The 14,823-nt window shown below is 56.8% G+C and overlaps 3 protein-coding genes across 6 annotated transcripts; 1 reads left to right on the forward strand and 2 right to left on the reverse strand.

Moving 5' to 3' along the window:
* Positions 1-582: 582 nt before the first annotated feature.
* On the reverse strand, positions 583-6,051 carry BTBD19 (BTB domain containing 19). 2 transcript variants are annotated; one of them, XM_070786668.1, is made up of 8 exons: positions 5,650-6,051; positions 4,149-4,366; positions 3,883-3,988; positions 2,418-2,484; positions 2,250-2,318; positions 2,045-2,176; positions 1,795-1,920; positions 583-1,676 (listed from the first exon to the last, which is right to left on the reverse strand). In XM_070786668.1, exons 1-8 carry the CDS (start codon positions 5,733-5,735, stop codon positions 1,542-1,544), a joined length of 939 nt encoding a protein of 312 aa, XP_070642769.1. In that variant the 5' UTR covers positions 5,736-6,051; the 3' UTR covers positions 583-1,541. The 2 variants fall into 2 exon arrangements, with proteins under 2 accessions (XP_070642769.1, XP_019813161.1); XM_019957602.2 differs by lacking the exon at positions 3,883-3,988 and adding an exon at positions 4,005-4,058 and having other exon boundaries at positions 2,418-2,477; positions 4,153-4,366; positions 5,650-6,045.
* A 1,060-nt stretch (positions 6,052-7,111) lies between these two features.
* Positions 7,112-8,485, forward strand: DYNLT4 (dynein light chain Tctex-type 4). 2 transcript variants are annotated; one of them, XM_019957604.2, is made up of 3 exons: positions 7,112-7,215; positions 7,640-7,711; positions 7,815-8,485. In XM_019957604.2, the coding sequence occupies exon 3, from the start codon at positions 7,826-7,828 to the stop codon at positions 8,483-8,485; it is 660 nt and encodes a 219-aa protein (XP_019813163.1). In that variant the 5' UTR covers positions 7,112-7,215; positions 7,640-7,711; positions 7,815-7,825. The 2 variants fall into 2 exon arrangements, with proteins under 2 accessions (XP_019813163.1, XP_019813162.1); XM_019957603.2 differs by having other exon boundaries at positions 7,145-7,267.
* A 13-nt stretch (positions 8,486-8,498) lies between these two features.
* PLK3 (polo like kinase 3) lies at positions 8,499-13,839 on the reverse strand. 2 transcript variants are annotated; one of them, XM_019957601.2, is made up of 15 exons: positions 13,073-13,837; positions 12,829-12,936; positions 12,618-12,734; positions 12,354-12,483; positions 12,185-12,272; positions 11,305-11,400; positions 11,019-11,217; positions 10,780-10,906; positions 10,484-10,575; positions 10,151-10,244; positions 9,931-10,014; positions 9,675-9,837; positions 9,421-9,550; positions 9,119-9,232; positions 8,499-9,011 (listed from the first exon to the last, which is right to left on the reverse strand). In XM_019957601.2, the coding sequence occupies exons 1-15, from the start codon at positions 13,280-13,282 to the stop codon at positions 8,820-8,822; spliced, it is 1,944 nt and encodes a 647-aa protein (XP_019813160.2). In that variant the 5' UTR covers positions 13,283-13,837; the 3' UTR covers positions 8,499-8,819. The 2 variants fall into 2 exon arrangements, with proteins under 2 accessions (XP_019813160.2, XP_070642768.1); XM_070786667.1 differs by lacking the exon at positions 11,305-11,400 and having other exon boundaries at positions 13,073-13,839.
* Positions 13,840-14,823: the final 984 nt, after the last annotated feature.

The following is a 14,823-nucleotide window of genomic DNA, read 5'->3' on the forward strand; positions in this document are numbered from 1 at the left end:
TTGTTGCAGAGCACAGGGTCTAGTGCTCAGGCTTCAGTAGTCACAGGATTGAGGCCTCTAGAGCCCAGGTTCAGTAGCTGGGGCCAACGGCCTTAGTTGCTCCAAAGCATGTGGAATATTCCCGGACCAGGGATAGAACTCGTTTCTCCTGCATTGGCAGGCAGATTCTTATCTACTGTGTCACCAGGGAAGTCTGAGGACCAGTGAATTTTTGCAAAGGTAGTTGTTGAGAGAAAATTTGCTAATGTTTGGAACCACCAGTATTTTGAGTGCTCTAAAAGTGAAACAGATTATATTTTGTCCAGAGGGCAGTGGGTAAATAGAGAAAATAAAGGGCGTAGGGCTGACAGTTTTAGACAGGTCAAAAGGCACTGTGGGAAATGGTTGGGGAGGAGGTCTCCACTGGAGTGAAGGCAAGAAGATTAATAAGAACCTGTGGCAGTAATTCCTGCCACAGATAGGACTGGTTGAACTGGGGTAAGAGAACTGAACCAACTGGAAAGATCTTGTAGGAAAGGAAAAATAATTTTCCCTCTATTCTCTGAGTTCTTGGCTGAGACCTTTGTAATGAGACAGCTTAACCAGAGAAACAAAAATGGAAGTTTATTAACATGTATATCTCACATACACATGGGAGATACCCAGGGAAAAATCAGTAACTCCCAGAGGTGGCTGAAAATACCTGCTTAAATACTTCCTTCAGCTAATGACGAAAGAAAAGTGAGGAGGCCAGATATGGGAAAGCCGTCAGGAAAAAGCACCGAAAGCAAGGTTTATTAAGCAAATCTTAGTTATTTCACAGGAAGTCTCCTGTAAATTAGTCATCCTTCTGTACAAAGAGGGCGACACCCTTACCAATGTAGATTTAGTTTATAAAAATTTCCCCTACAAAAGGGTAACTTTTCTGTTTTCAAAACGTCTACTTTTTCTCAAAATAATCAGCTTAAAACAACCCTATGCCAAAACAGCATATTTTGGGGTGGCATATTCTGCTTTCAGTCTCTTAAGAAATAGAAGCCATGGGAGGCAAATGTGAAGAATAAAGCTAGGATGACATCTAGGTTTCTGGCTTTGGCACCCATGGAGATGAGAAACACGATGGGGGCAGAACTGGGGAAAGATGAGGGACAAGCACAATTTTGGATCGAGTCTTAAGTGTCTGTGGGACATATGGAGAGAGATCGCCAGGAGCCAGGTCTGGAGTTAAAGAGGGGGCTGAGTTGAAAAGATACGTGGGAATTACAGGAGTAAAGGAGGCGGGCGGTAGTGCTCAGAGACAGGCTGTAGAGCCAGAGCACGCGGGCACAGAAACTGCTTTCGGGCTTTGCGCAGGGTTGGAGCCAAGGCTCAGCGGAAGAGCGCGGCGTTCAGGCCCGCCCACCGACGGAACCTCACCCATAGCGCCTGCGTTTGGCACACACTGGTCCTTCCCGCCCCGACTTGCGAAGCATTCTGGGAGCGGAAGCCCGCTTTGAGCGCCGAGCGTGTTGGGAGGTGCAGTTTAAGAGAGGCGCAGAATGCTTCGCAAGTCATGGCACTGGTCACTTAAAGGGCAGATCCAAAAAGCGATGATGCTCCCGGGGCAGAGTGCCCCTCCGGCGGCGGCACGGGGTGCCCCGGGCCGCATCCCCTCTCCGCAGAGCATGACACTTCCACGCCTCCACGATCTGTTCCACCTGCAAGGGATGCGAATCACCGAGGAGTCCCGCAGTGCCCACCTTACCCCGCAGACCCTGGACCACGCCCCACTCGCCTCCCCCAGCACGATCCGAGACGTGTTCCCCGCGTCCGCACCGGGATGAGCGGCTCCCGCCGGTTCTGTTCTTCCAGGGCGCTCAGCTCTGCCGGAGCCAGCAAGGCCAGTCTCAGCTCCCGCACCACCGGGGCCGCCACCTCGGCCACAGGCCGCTCTAGCACCGCCTGCGGACGTCAGCACTGAACCTGAGCGGGCGGGGGCACCTGCCCAACCGCCTGCTCTCCTGGTTCCTGCAGCTAGAGCCTCTTTCAGCACCCCTACCTCCCACTCCCTTCAGCCCCTGCTCACCGCGCCCACGCGCGCCCAACTCCGGGCTGCCAGGACCAGCTCGGCCTCGTCCACACACAGCTTGTCGCTACGCAGCAGGGGCAGCAACGCGGGCGCGGACAGCTCCAGGAAACCACGGGTCCGGAGGGTCTCCTATGGGTCCGCGATTGGGTCAGGGAGGAGCAGAACAAGGGGTCTGGGCTGGGGAGTATGCAGTGGGGAGTACCTGGCTGTGGGCCTCAATGAAAGCCACACAACGCTCCTGCAGCTGTCCCAGGCCAAAGGTTACAGCAACCTGAGAGCAGAATGAAGGAGGTCAGGTTGGACATGGAGAGGCCGGGCAGCCCGGCCCTCCACACCGGAACCTCCTGCAAGCCTGTCCAGCAACACCCACCTGCAGGGCCTCGCAAACCAGCTCCACGTCCAGTGCCTTCACCACAAACTCCAGGCACAGCTGGGAACAGAAACGAAGGTGGGCTGTGCCCAGATGTCCCTGTTCCAAGGCCCCAGCCCCAGGCCAGAAACAGTGAACAGCCTTGGAGCAGTGAGCCACCCAGGCTACTAGCAGCCCCAGGCCTACGCAGACCTCCCAGGCCAAGGGAGGCGGGGAATCACAAGGCCTGAGACTAGGAATAGCAAAGCCAAGCCCAGCAGCCCACCTTTTAGTACATTCCTCACTAATCAGACTAGATAAGAGCCATGTGAAAATTCCACTCTCCTTTTCTTTCAAGACACTTAACTTTTTCCACACTTTTCTCTGAATTCAAAGATACTATTTTAACCAGAAACTTGAATTCATCTGTGATATCTCCCTCTCACCCCGACTTCCAGAAAAGCCCTGGGTAATGCCAGTTCACAGGGTCAAACCAGCCAATCCTAAAGGGAATCAACCCTGAATATTCACTGGAAGGACTGATGTCAAAGCCAAAACTCCAATACTTTGGCCACCTGATGTATAGAACAGACTCACTGGAAAAGACCCTGATGCTGGGAAAGATTGAGGGCAGGAGGAGAAGGGGGAGACTGAGGATGAGATGGTTGGATGGCATCAGTGACTCAATGGACATGAGTTTGAGCAAGCTCGGAGATAATGAAGGACAGGGACGTCTGCTGTGCTGCAGTCCATGGCGTTGCAAAGAGTCAGACACGACTGAGCCACTGAACAACAACACCGGTTGCTAGTGCAACCTCAGTTTCTACAGCAACTGACCTGTGAACAGTGCCAGTTCCACTTCTCTCAAAGGCAGGCATTTCTCTCCTGGGCAACCACTGCCACCCCTGTCCCTATGGGACTGGTGAGCCCTTCCCATGGCTCCCAATCCCTTCTCTTCTTAGCTTCCAAATCCTCACTACCTGAAACCTCCACTGAAACTCCACTGCCCTCTGGGTAAAGGAAGTCCAAATTCTTGAAGGTCCTACAGGAACCAGCTCCTGGCACCCTCTCCAATCTCATTTCTTCCTCTCTTCCTTTCACACTCTTAGTCCTCTTAGTCTAGCTACACTAGATGTCTCACCAGTTCTTTTTGTGCCTCTGTGACTAGAATACCATCTTTCCTCTCCCCGCTGAATAAAAATCTTACCTATTCTACCCGATGCAACACAAATGTTTCCTTCTCCAGGAAGTATTCCCCTCTTCTCCTTCGTGGTGAGACTAGAGAGACTCTCTGTACAGTCTCAGCACCATATGCCCTTCTCTGTCCACTTCTTATGCCACTGGGTTAAGCGTTTTTCTTGTGCCTGTCTCTCTTTGAAGAACAGGGATCAAGGCTAGCTTATCCTGGTATCTACACCCCCATATGCCCCCACAGGGCACACATATCCTTTTGCGCATAGGCATGCATCAATGCCTGTTTATATAGAGATACCCATACTTCTTTCTGTATTGGTGCACATTCCTCTCCACGTTAGCGGGTGTGTGAGGCAGGGTGTGAACCGCGCCCATAAGAGACAGGGGAAAGGAGACGGCTGCCCATGAACCCACCTCTCGAAGTTCCTCCAGCCCATACTCCACAGCCGCTGTCAACACCTCAAGCACCTGCAGAGTGAGTGGTTGGCATGGTAGAAGAGAGTCTTCCTGCCCCTCAGCCACCCAGAACTTGCCCACCCAGACCCTTGCCCAGTGGGCTCACAGAGTGGCGTTGCAGCTTGGCACTGTTGGTATACAGAAACTCCAGCACTGCCAGGAAGGCCTCAGCTGGCACGGTACTCAGCACCACAGGGCTAGGCACCCCAGGGCCTGGCTCTGAGCTCAGAAGTCGCTGGAAGAAGTTGCATCTACACGCCAGCAAGCACCGGTGGGCAAACACCTCCTGCCGTTCTTGACCAACCACAAAGCGAACATCACTGTGGGAGAGAAGGGCAGAGCGCCAGAAAGAAGAGGCTAGAGTCTCTGTGTAACTCTAGACTTTGCCTTTGCCCTCTCTGGGCCTCCGTTTCCTTATCTGCCATATAAGAGGCAGTCCCTCTAGCAAAAGGTCTGGGTCACACAGGCCGGGTTCTAAACACAGCTCCAGCTAGGCAAGAGAAGCCTAGGGAAGAGATTTCTGACCTACTGCCTCTCAGGTTTCTCATCCCTGAAATGAGATGCTCATCCCAAACCCTAGGGTGGCTAACATTAGGTGGCTATGTTTGATCACTGAGGGGGCACCAGGGCTGAAACAAGATCAATCCCAATGTCCCTCTCCTCCCCAGCCTGTGACTCTGGTGAAGGGAAACTCTTTTTGGCTTCTCCAGACTGCAAACTCAGCCTTTTCAGCCTCCTCCAGACAGGAGGGGGGAGGAGGAGGGTGTGGAGGGCACTGACTGCAAACAGACACGTCAGTGATGCACTATCATGGGGCCAGACCACATTTTCCATTTTCATGATCACTTCCGGCCCCAGCTGCTGGGCCTCTGAACAGCACAGTGGGTAAGGGACAGATGATGAAGCCTGAGCTTCCTGGAGCCTTCTAGGCTCACATCCAAGGCCTGGGGGGCAGGTGGGCGGTGGGGCCGGGGGGGCGGTCCACTGCTCAGACCAGACTGTGACGCCCAAAGCAGTAGGGTTACAGAAATCGCCAACCTGTGGGAGGACCCCAGCTCTGAAGCGGTGGAGACAGAAAGCTGCATTCTGGTTCCTCTGACCGGCCCTGCCCCTGTACTTGGTCCCCGGTTAGAGACACTACAGGCAGTGAGCCCCAGGCAGTGCGCTTGAACTACTTCCTGTCTGTGACTCTGGCTCAATCTCTTGAGCTTTGTTCCCCTTATAAGTCCCCAGTTCCCAGAATAGGATTGTCTGCTCCTCTGCCTCCCCAGGGAGGCACTCAAGTTACACTCCATTTCTCAGGATCCAGAGGGCAGAGGGCTTTTCTCTGCCAGGAGCCCAAGATCCAAAAAAGGAAGGCCTTTCCCTGAAGTCACATAGCTGCTCTGAGCACTAGTCCCCACTACCCCCACCTCTGGCTCTCAGGCTATCACAGATACTGCGTGATCAGTAGCCATCCTCTACACTCCACTTCCCCAGGCTGAGTTCACCCGGGAGGAGGGTCAAGTCCTAATTCTCCACTTCCTCTGTACTCAGATTCCTCAGAGTCATGGGTCCCAGCAGAGCCAGTTAGGGAAAACCCACAGACAGGTGCCCCTCTCACCTGTATAAGGGGTTGTTGACGAGGCTCCGGAGTGCTGTGGAAAAAGGCGCGGCCTCCCCATGCACAACCAGTCCTGGGGTCTCCATGTGTGGGGCAGGGAACTAAGCAGGAGGAACAGCCTAGGAGGCTTGTTACGTGTGGGAGAGACAGTACATGGAAGGAGCAGGAGGCCTGGCTGAGCCCTAGAGCTGGTGAAGAGCTAGAAAGGCCTGAGAGGGAGGGGTAAGAGATCCAGAGGCCTGTTTGCTGAGAAGCTAAAGTTTAGGAATGAGGCAGGAGAGGCCCAGAAGGCATCAGCGGCCAGTGGAAGAGGCTAGAGGCTTGGGGACTCAGGGAGGGGACCGAGAGAGGCCGAGGTGGAGCAGACTGGACTGGGGAGGAGAGGCTGGCTGCGGATGAGGCCCCAGCTGGGAGCCTGCCCAGGCAGCGCTGGGGTGGGAAGCCTGTGGGTTTCCACGGAAACTAGAGCCCGGCCAGAGAGGAGGCCCCGCCCAGCTCCCACAGGCCCAGGGAAAACTTCAGCCCTAGAGGGGCCCTAAGCAGAGTTGGAGGGTCTTAGCATCCTGGCCCTTGCCTGTCCAGGGTTCAGAGTTCAAATTTCCTGCCCCTCTCTCCCCTCCCCCTACAAGCATACAGGTTAAGCAGACCTGAAGAACTCCCATTAACAGGGAAAGTCCTTGTCCCCGTGGACCATTTTCAGGGTCCAGAGCTGGCTTGTTTGGGAGGTGGCAGTCCTGGGCCTCCCAGAGAGGGGTCAAGTGAGGAGGTGTCAACACTGACAGAGGCATCATGGTCTCTGGTGTCCCTGAAGTGCAACCACAGTGCGGGTTGGGGCAGTCTGGGCACTAGGGCACACAAGGTGTGGACAGCGGGGGCTAGGGCCAGGACACTTAAAAGTTAGGTCAGCAGGATTCACTGAGGAGTGAAGTCATCACTGTTGCATCAGATCTGAGTTCCAATGGGTCTACCTTCCCCCTCCCCCAGCCCAGAACTGAGGAAGTCATCCAAGCCCCACCCTAGCTGTATACAAGGAACGGAAATGTTTGTCCTAATTGAGGCTGATGGGGAGACGATAGGCCCATGACGTGCTCCTTCCTGTAGGCCCGGATCCTGATTCCTGAGCAGCCACCCCAGCAGCCTCAGGGTTTCCCCATATCCCAGGCCTCTGCAACTTGCTCACAAGTAGAGAGCCAGCCTTCATAAGGGGAGAAATGGACAGTGGCTCAAGAGCCCTGGGGTAGGGGGACACCTTTCTGACCAGAGCCCCCTCTACATCTGCCCCTTCACTCACACTTGTATGCCCTTAGGCTCTAACCCCCTGTTGATCCCCCTCCCCTGAGGACTCAGCCACCCGGCATTCAACACATGCTTACAGTAACACTCCCAGGTTAAGCTGGAGCCAGGACTGGTGAGAGGGAACCAGGAAGAGGAGTGAGTGCTTGCCCAGCAACCCGGGGCAACTCCACAACACAGGCAAGGGGCCCTTACCCTCCTACCTGCCGGTCAGGCCAGCCGGGCAAGGACTGTTAGGAGAGCACCTGGAGGACACAGCTGCAGGTGGCTCAGGTGCCTAAGGAGTTTGGGGCAGAGGGCAGCCCTCCCAGAACTGACTCTGGAGGTAGGGCCGGAAGCCAAAAACAGGCTGGAAGGACCATCCTGAGTCACTAGCCCCAGGCTCTGCCAGACACCCTAAGAGCAGGGAGGGGGTGGAGGATGGCTGGATTCAAGACTCAAGGGGGCTAGAAGGATCTGTGGGCTGAAGGAGCTGGATCTGTCTGTCCCTCCCTCTGGTTAGGGGGTGGAGGCGCCACTGTCTAGGCGCAGGCAGAGGGCAGATACATCCGTTTCTGCTGGTGAGTCAGATGGAGGGGAGGGGTACTTGGAGCTCATTTTTCTAACGTCCATAGTGCTCAGGTGAAGTGGAGCTCAGGGGGTAGGGAGAGAGAGATGATACTCTGAGCAGCGTCCATTCCCTTGTTGTCCCTAACAGCCCTTAACGCTCTAAGCACCCAGGAATCCACGCAGCTGGGAACTATTTGATTCACCGGTCCGAAAAACACAGGTAAGGAGGGATTAGAGGGTAAAAACTCATCACTAAGTAAGAGACTAGATGGTGTACAAAGACAGCTAGTGAGGGCCACCCCATCCAAGTGTGGGTCTTCCAGCCGGCAGGTCCATGGCTGGCAGGCCTGTGGCCCCCGGACGCCAGGAGGAGGAGGAGGCCAAAGATCATGGGCTGAAACTATCAGCAGCGCGGCCTCTAGGCCACCTGCCCAGCATTGATGGAACCCGACCAGCTGGCCTGGGCCCGGCCTCCCGCCGTGGCTCCGTGCTAGGTCCGGTCTTGTCCTTTTCACGCCGCAACTCACTGGCTGGGCCAAGTGCAGGCCCTGGGGGTCGACGCCCATCCCTGGGCCCCGTGCCCCCTCTAGGCTCGCGAGTCAGCTTCTCTGGCTTGCCCCTGGCACCCGCCCGCCGGATGGCACCCTCGTACCGCACGGAGCCAGCGCCGGGGGAGCGCTGGGAGACTGCGCGCGCACAGCAGGCCCTGGAGGCAGCGTTGGCCGAGGGACTGCGGGACGCATGCTACTCAGGCGCGGAGGCCGGGCGGCTGGCGCAGGAGCTGTGCGAGCTGGTGCGCAGGCGCCTGCGCGAGCTCAGCCCGCCGCGCTACAAGCTGGTGTGCAGCGTGGTGCTGGGGCAGCGCGCGGGCCAGGGCGTCCGCGTGGTCAGCCGCGCGCTCTGGGACGCCGCGTGCGACGGGTTGGCCTCGGCTGCCGTCACCAACGCCTCGCTCTTCGCCGTGGCCACGGTCCACGGACTCTACTGCGAGTGAGGAGGCCCTCGAGTTCTGCAAAAACGGTTTATTATCCCAGAAGGAGGCCCTTCGTGGGGCTCACATCCCAATAAATAAATGTCAATAAATAAAAGTGGTCCATAAATAACGCCCCCTAGTGGGGGGCTAAGGCTCAGGCTTTTCTTGGAGAAGGGGTGGGAGGCCGCCTCCAACCCCAGTAAAGCTGGTCCCTGATTCCCTGGGGGATTCGGCCCGGAGCCCCCAGTGAGGCACCAAAGGAACAGGGAGGGCCACAAAGGCGAGGGCCAGAGCCTGAGAGGCACAGACCTCAGGCCTGAGGGCTTGAGAGGTGGCCGGGCCTGCAGACTCTGGCCTAGACCGGGCAGCGGTCCCGGAGCAGGCGCAGAGCATAGTGAAGCCGCTGCCGCAGATCTGGGGAGCAGCCCAGCTGCTGAAGGTGGGAAGCGAGGTAAGTACAAGCACTGCGATTGCGGGCCACGAAAGTCACAAGGAGGGGCTCCCAGCCACTGAGGATCAGCTTGGTGTGGTCTCCGTAGAAGTTCACCTGTGCACAGGAGGGCGGCACTGATCAGGGCCTAGGGCCCACATCGTTTCCTCCCCAGCACCCTGGACCTCCCAGTCCTCACCCCCAACTCCAGGCGGAGCTCTTACCTGAATGGTGCCATCACTAAAGAGCATGAGTAGGGCCTGATCGGTCTTGACCCACTGCAGTAGGAGTGGGGGCACAGGCACCTCCACCTCTTCCACACTGGGCAGATCTCCACCCTGGGAACAGGGGCCAGTCACTTGTCTGACACCAGTCAGTCCTCTCCCTATTCATGTCTCCTTTAGAGGGTCAGCTTCTAGCTTCAACACCCACCCCACTGTCCACCTACCCCCAAAGGGGACTAGGAGGGGATCAGGATGTGTTAGTCCTGAATGTACCACCCCCACCCCAGACCCAGTCCACAAACCTTCATGAGGCGCTGCTCCATGTAGGAGGCGAAATACTTCAGGACACCCAGCTGAGGCTGCAGAGCCCGAGGCACGGCACCCACAGAGAAGGAGAAGTGCTTAGTGCTGGTGGGGTTGTAGTGCACAGTCCTGGAGGAAGCAGACAGACCCCCTCCTCAGAGACTGCAGGACCAGGAGCCCAGGAACACACACCAAGTTGCAGCACCGCTGAGTACAGAGGCCTGGATACAAGGCACCCCATGATAGCACTTACTTTCTGTTGGCCGACAGGGCCATGTGTGTGCCGTTGTTGAAGAGCACAGCCACACGGCGGCTGGACAGTTGATACCCAAAGCCAAACTTGTTGGAGTAGTCAACCCACTTGCTGACCCACACCAGAGGTTCTGGTTGTGCCAGGGGAGCTGGGTTCTGTTCAGCTGTCATAGAAGAGGTAGGAATGAGGACTTGTTCCTGGCTTCCCAGTAAAAGGACTCCCACCACCATTCACACATGCCAGGCCCCAGCCTCACCTGGGGGCATGAAGGCCAGGCAGTTTCTCAGAGCACAGAGGGCTGACTCCACCACTGTGGCCACAGTCAGACCTTCTTCAAACCCTAAAGGGAACAGGGCACTGAGAATTAGGCAATAATCCCACAAGCCCTAGACAATGACTCTCCACCCACCCCTTCCCTCAGGGCTTGGACTCAGCCCCCGCAACCTTGAGCACCCGTCACCCTCCTGGTGGCTCACCATCTCCACTGCTTGCCAGCGTCCCACGGGGTGAACTGTCTTCAGGTGCTGTCTCTACCAGGCTGAGGGGGGCTGGACCTGAAGCTGCTGGAGCCTGGAGAGTTGGGTAGGGGAAAGGAGTGAGACAGGCCCCGAAATCCAGATCCTTGAGAGTCCATGGCTCGCCCTGCCCTGGCACCCCGGGCACCCCAGGTCACCCTGCCTGACCGATGAGACACAGCCAATTAGGCCACCACGAGGCTAAATGCTTCACCAGCCTCTTTTATCCCAGGCTTCCTGCAGCTGCGAGGGTGGGGGTGAGTCAGGGGAACACCATCCACGTAAGCACCTCACCTCGGGCCTGGCATCCTGATGGCCGATGGACGTCCGAGTGAGGCCATTCACCAAACAGGAGACCTCGTCCCGCTCCTCCGGACGGTTCTTATCTGGGTGGGGGGAGATAGAACCCTCAGAATCCTGCCCAGACCCCCTGCTTCCCGAAGAGATGACACAGTTAGGTGTAGACAAGTGCCTGTGTAATGCATGCTATCCCCAGGGGTCCCCAGGGACCCTACACTCACACCCCCACATGTATGTGACAAGCCCCCTGCTGCTCTGTACCCTCAAATCCACTGATGTCTCGGACTTACTCTTATTCTTCTTTCTCCCAAAGAGGCTCTTGGTAACTTTGACAAACAGAATCCTAGCTGGGTTAAGGGGTGTCAGGTCTGGGACTGTCACACAGCTGCTGACAGGGAGCCGGTCCGGGGTGTAGCCCTGAGGAGAGAAAGCATGTGAGCAGAGAAGAGCAGCCCAGGGGTCCTGTCACCTGCTCCCAATTCAATCTCTGGGGAATCTGCAGACTGGCTGTGTCTGGGGCGCCACAAACCTTGGTAAAGAAGTCGTGGCGCAGGATCTGGTCAATTGAGGGGCGGTCTTGGGGTGAAGCTCGAAGGATGGCGGCCAGGAGCTGCCGGGCAGGCAATGAGAGGCTGGCAGGCAGCGTGTAGTGAACCTGCTTGATGCAGCGGTACGTCTCCTTCAGGTCAACGGTCTCAAAGGGGGGACTCCCACATAGCAGCGTGTACCTGTGGGGCAGAGAAAAGGTGGTCAGGAGTGAAGTGGAACATAGGCCTCCCAGGCACCCTCTGTGTACACATCACCCTGGCACTCACATGACACAGCCCAGGGACCACACATCTGCCTCCGGGCCGTGGCCCTGTCTCTGCAGCACTTCTGGGGCCACATAGTTGGGGGTACCACAGATGGTCCTGACAGGGGATAGGGAGGAGGAGAGGGCAAGGTTCAGAGGCAGCCTGCCTGGCCCCTCATCCCTGCCCCCACTGAGAGTCCAGACAAAGCAGCTGCCTGTCACCAAAGGCCAGAGAACTCCTGTTTGTTCTGAGACAATGGAGCCGGGGATGGCAGCTGAGTCCCTGCCCACCCGCCTGGCCCAGCTGCTCAGCGACTCTGCAGGACTGGGGAGTTCCTGACCCCTAACCCAGCCCCTCCTCCAGGTCAACAGAGGGTACATCACTGATGCCTTCCTCCTTCCCCTACTCCCACCACAGGCGGTCACCTCCTGTGGTCTGTGCTGTACACACTAACATCAACTGTCACACCCCCCATGAACACTACTGCCACACATGCTGTGTTACACTCCCAGTCCTCATGGCCACAGCAGGGTTTTCTGACACAGAGTGTCATGTCCACCATCTCCACACTCAGTCTGTCTCACACACACACTGCTTATGTCACCATCCACACTCACACGCAGGACTGGTCATACCTTCAAGAATCCTTACACCCCATCCATCTTAAGGACTCAGACACCCATAGGACCAGCAGCCTCTCCACCATTCCCAGGAACCAAGGCTGCCACCGCCACGTTCACACACACACACACACACCCACACACACCACCCTCCCATCAATCACACGGTCACATCAGGCAATCATCGTGCCTCCTACAGATATATACTCAGTGTCTGTCACTCACGTCATCTGTGTCACACAGACTGTGGCCATCCCCCCCGCCCCCACCCAAACACTCACTTCTTCCTATGCTCTGGGGGCTCCAACCGGGTTGCCAGTCCAAAATCCCCCATCTTCAGTTCCATGTTTTCAGTGATAAAAAAATTTCCTGAACAGGGGCGGAGAAATGTGTCAGACGCCTTTTTCTCTGCCTCCCCAGCCCCCCATCCTGTTGGCCCAGGAGTCTCACCTAGCTTGAGGTCCCGGTGCAAGATGCCCCGCTGGTGCAAGTACTTGAGTCCGGAAAGGATCTGCCGAAGGTAGTAGCGCACCTCTGGCTCCAACAGGGTGTGCCGGGCCTTCCAGATGTGGGCCAGGGACTGCAGAGAGCGGCGGCCTCAGCCCCTCGTCCGCCCTCCCCGACCCTCCCTCCGTGTGCTCGCCGAGGAAGAACAGGGCTCCAACTTTGGATCTTAAGGTCCCTACTCCCTCCCCTACCTCTACCATCCCTCACCTTTCGGCTGCAGAGCTCCAGGAAAATGTATATGTTGTCAGCATCCTCAAAGTGGTGCGAGAAACGCACGATGTGGCGGTGCTGCAGGCCGCGGTGCAGCTCAATCTCGTTTAGGATCTGCAGTGGCGGCGGGGGGTTACCATCCGTCAAGGGCTCCCTCGTCACCGTTCCCACCCCACCCGTCGCCCGTTGGGCCTGGGCCCTGGCTCACCTTCTCACGCTGATGCGGCTTGGTAATGCGGCTCTGCGAGATGACTTTGACCGCGTAGGCATTGCCGGTCTCTGTGTCAGTGGCCTCGTAGCAGCGGGCAAAGCCCCCCTATAAGGAGAAGGCATCAGGCAGGTCTGGCCCGCAGACGTCCCCATGCCGAGGCCAAACGGCCCCGCCCCGCTCCACGAGGGCAAAGAATTCGGCAGGGCTCCCCTACCCTCGCTGGCACCACTCCTCAGCTCACCTTGCCCAACAGGCGGCCTTTGAAGTAGGTGCGGCCGCTCCGCGGGTCGGTGATGAGGCGCCCAGGGTCCGGTGCCGGAGTCTCGGCCAGCACCTCTGGCTCAGATCCAGGCTTGGGACTTCCAGGCGGCCCGGGTCCGGCCGGGGGCGCTGGCGGGGCGGCCGCACGAGGGAAGGGTCGCGGGGACAATAAGCCGGCCGCGGGCTCCATGCGGGCGGTGCGGCGCAGCGCCGGCCAGGCTAATTTCTGGGTTCCGCCAGGCCCAGACGGCGCGAGGCGCTGCCAGGATTTGCTACGCCGCGCTCGCGCCCCAGGGAGCCCAGCGTTTTTATCAATGAACGCCTGCCCCCTCCCCGGCGTCTCATCATTAAGAGCCCGCCCCCTTCATGCGAGTCACCGAGAAGCCACGCCCCTCATCAGGCCTTACGTCAAGAAGAAGCTCCTCCTCCCACCCGCGCACCCAGAGGCTAAGCCTACTGCTCCCGCCTTCAAGACGCAGCCATACTGCTAGTCACCATGTGGGTGGCCATCAGGATGTAAGAGCCAGATTTGTCCCTGCCCTCCTACCTCGTCCTGGTGACTGAGAGTCCCTCTAATGGGGGTCCTTTCGCCCCCCATCCTTGGGGGCTTATGCTGAAGTCCGAGGGTGCCTGGGCGTATGGGGAGTCTCCTCAGCAACTAGATGGACCACCATTCCAACCTGGAGGGCAGAAGCAGGGACGCCGCTCACTTTTGCCCGAGTTGGTCACCTACCCTTTAAGTGCGCGAGAATTTGCGTTCGTCCCACGCTCTTGGCCAGAGACCGCAGGTCCAGGCCAGTGCTGCCCCCTTTAGGGGCTGAGAGGAATTGCATACTCGCAGCTGGGCTTGCCTGGAGTGGGGAGTGTGGGTGGAAGCCTGAGCTCCTATGCTGAGTCTTGAGATCAAACAGCCAGGCATTCAAGGCTTTTGTAACGGGCTAGGTCACATCTTCTGCTACCCCTACACCCACACCCTTAAGGGGCAGATCTCATGTTCTGGAGGGGTGCCTATTCTCTTTCCCTGAAAACATCCACTGCCCTGCGTCCACAGCCAGAGGCCAGAAAGTGAAGAATGGTACTTGTATTTTCTCAAATCTAGCAAAGGACAATTGGGCAGGTGGTCCTGGGGCCACCTGAACCCCTAAACCTCTGGTCCATGCCCACCTTTCACAGGGCCGGAGACAGAGAGATGGGGCCTTTTTAAATTTATTTACTTAATTGAAGTATAGTTGATTTACAATGTTGTATAATTTCTATTGTACAGCAAAGTGACTATGTTACACGTATATCAATACATCCATTCTTTGTCATATTCTTTTCCATTATGGTTTATCACAGGATATTCAACATAGTTTCCTATGCTATAACAGTAGGACTGCACTGTTTTTCTATTCTATGTGTAATAGTTTGCATCTGCTAATCTCAAACTCCCAACCCATCTCCCCCTTGGCAACCACAAGTCTGTTTTCTATGTCTGCGAGTCTATTTCTGTTTCATAGGTAAGTTTGCATCATATTTTAGATTCCACATATAAATGATATATGGAATTTGTCTTTCTCTTTCTGGTATGATAATCTCTTCACTTGGTATGATAATTTCTAGATTCATCCATATTGCTGCTGCTGCTAAGTCGCTTCAGTTGTGTCCGACTCTGTGCGACCCCATAGACGGCAGCCCACCAGGCTCCCCTGTCCCTGGGATTCTCCAGGCAAGAACACTGGAGTGGGTTGC

Source organism: Bos indicus, chromosome 3, assembly GCF_029378745.1.
Source record: "Bos indicus isolate NIAB-ARS_2022 breed Sahiwal x Tharparkar chromosome 3, NIAB-ARS_B.indTharparkar_mat_pri_1.0, whole genome shotgun sequence".
In the NCBI taxonomy this organism is placed as follows: domain Eukaryota; kingdom Metazoa; phylum Chordata; class Mammalia; order Artiodactyla; family Bovidae; genus Bos; species Bos indicus.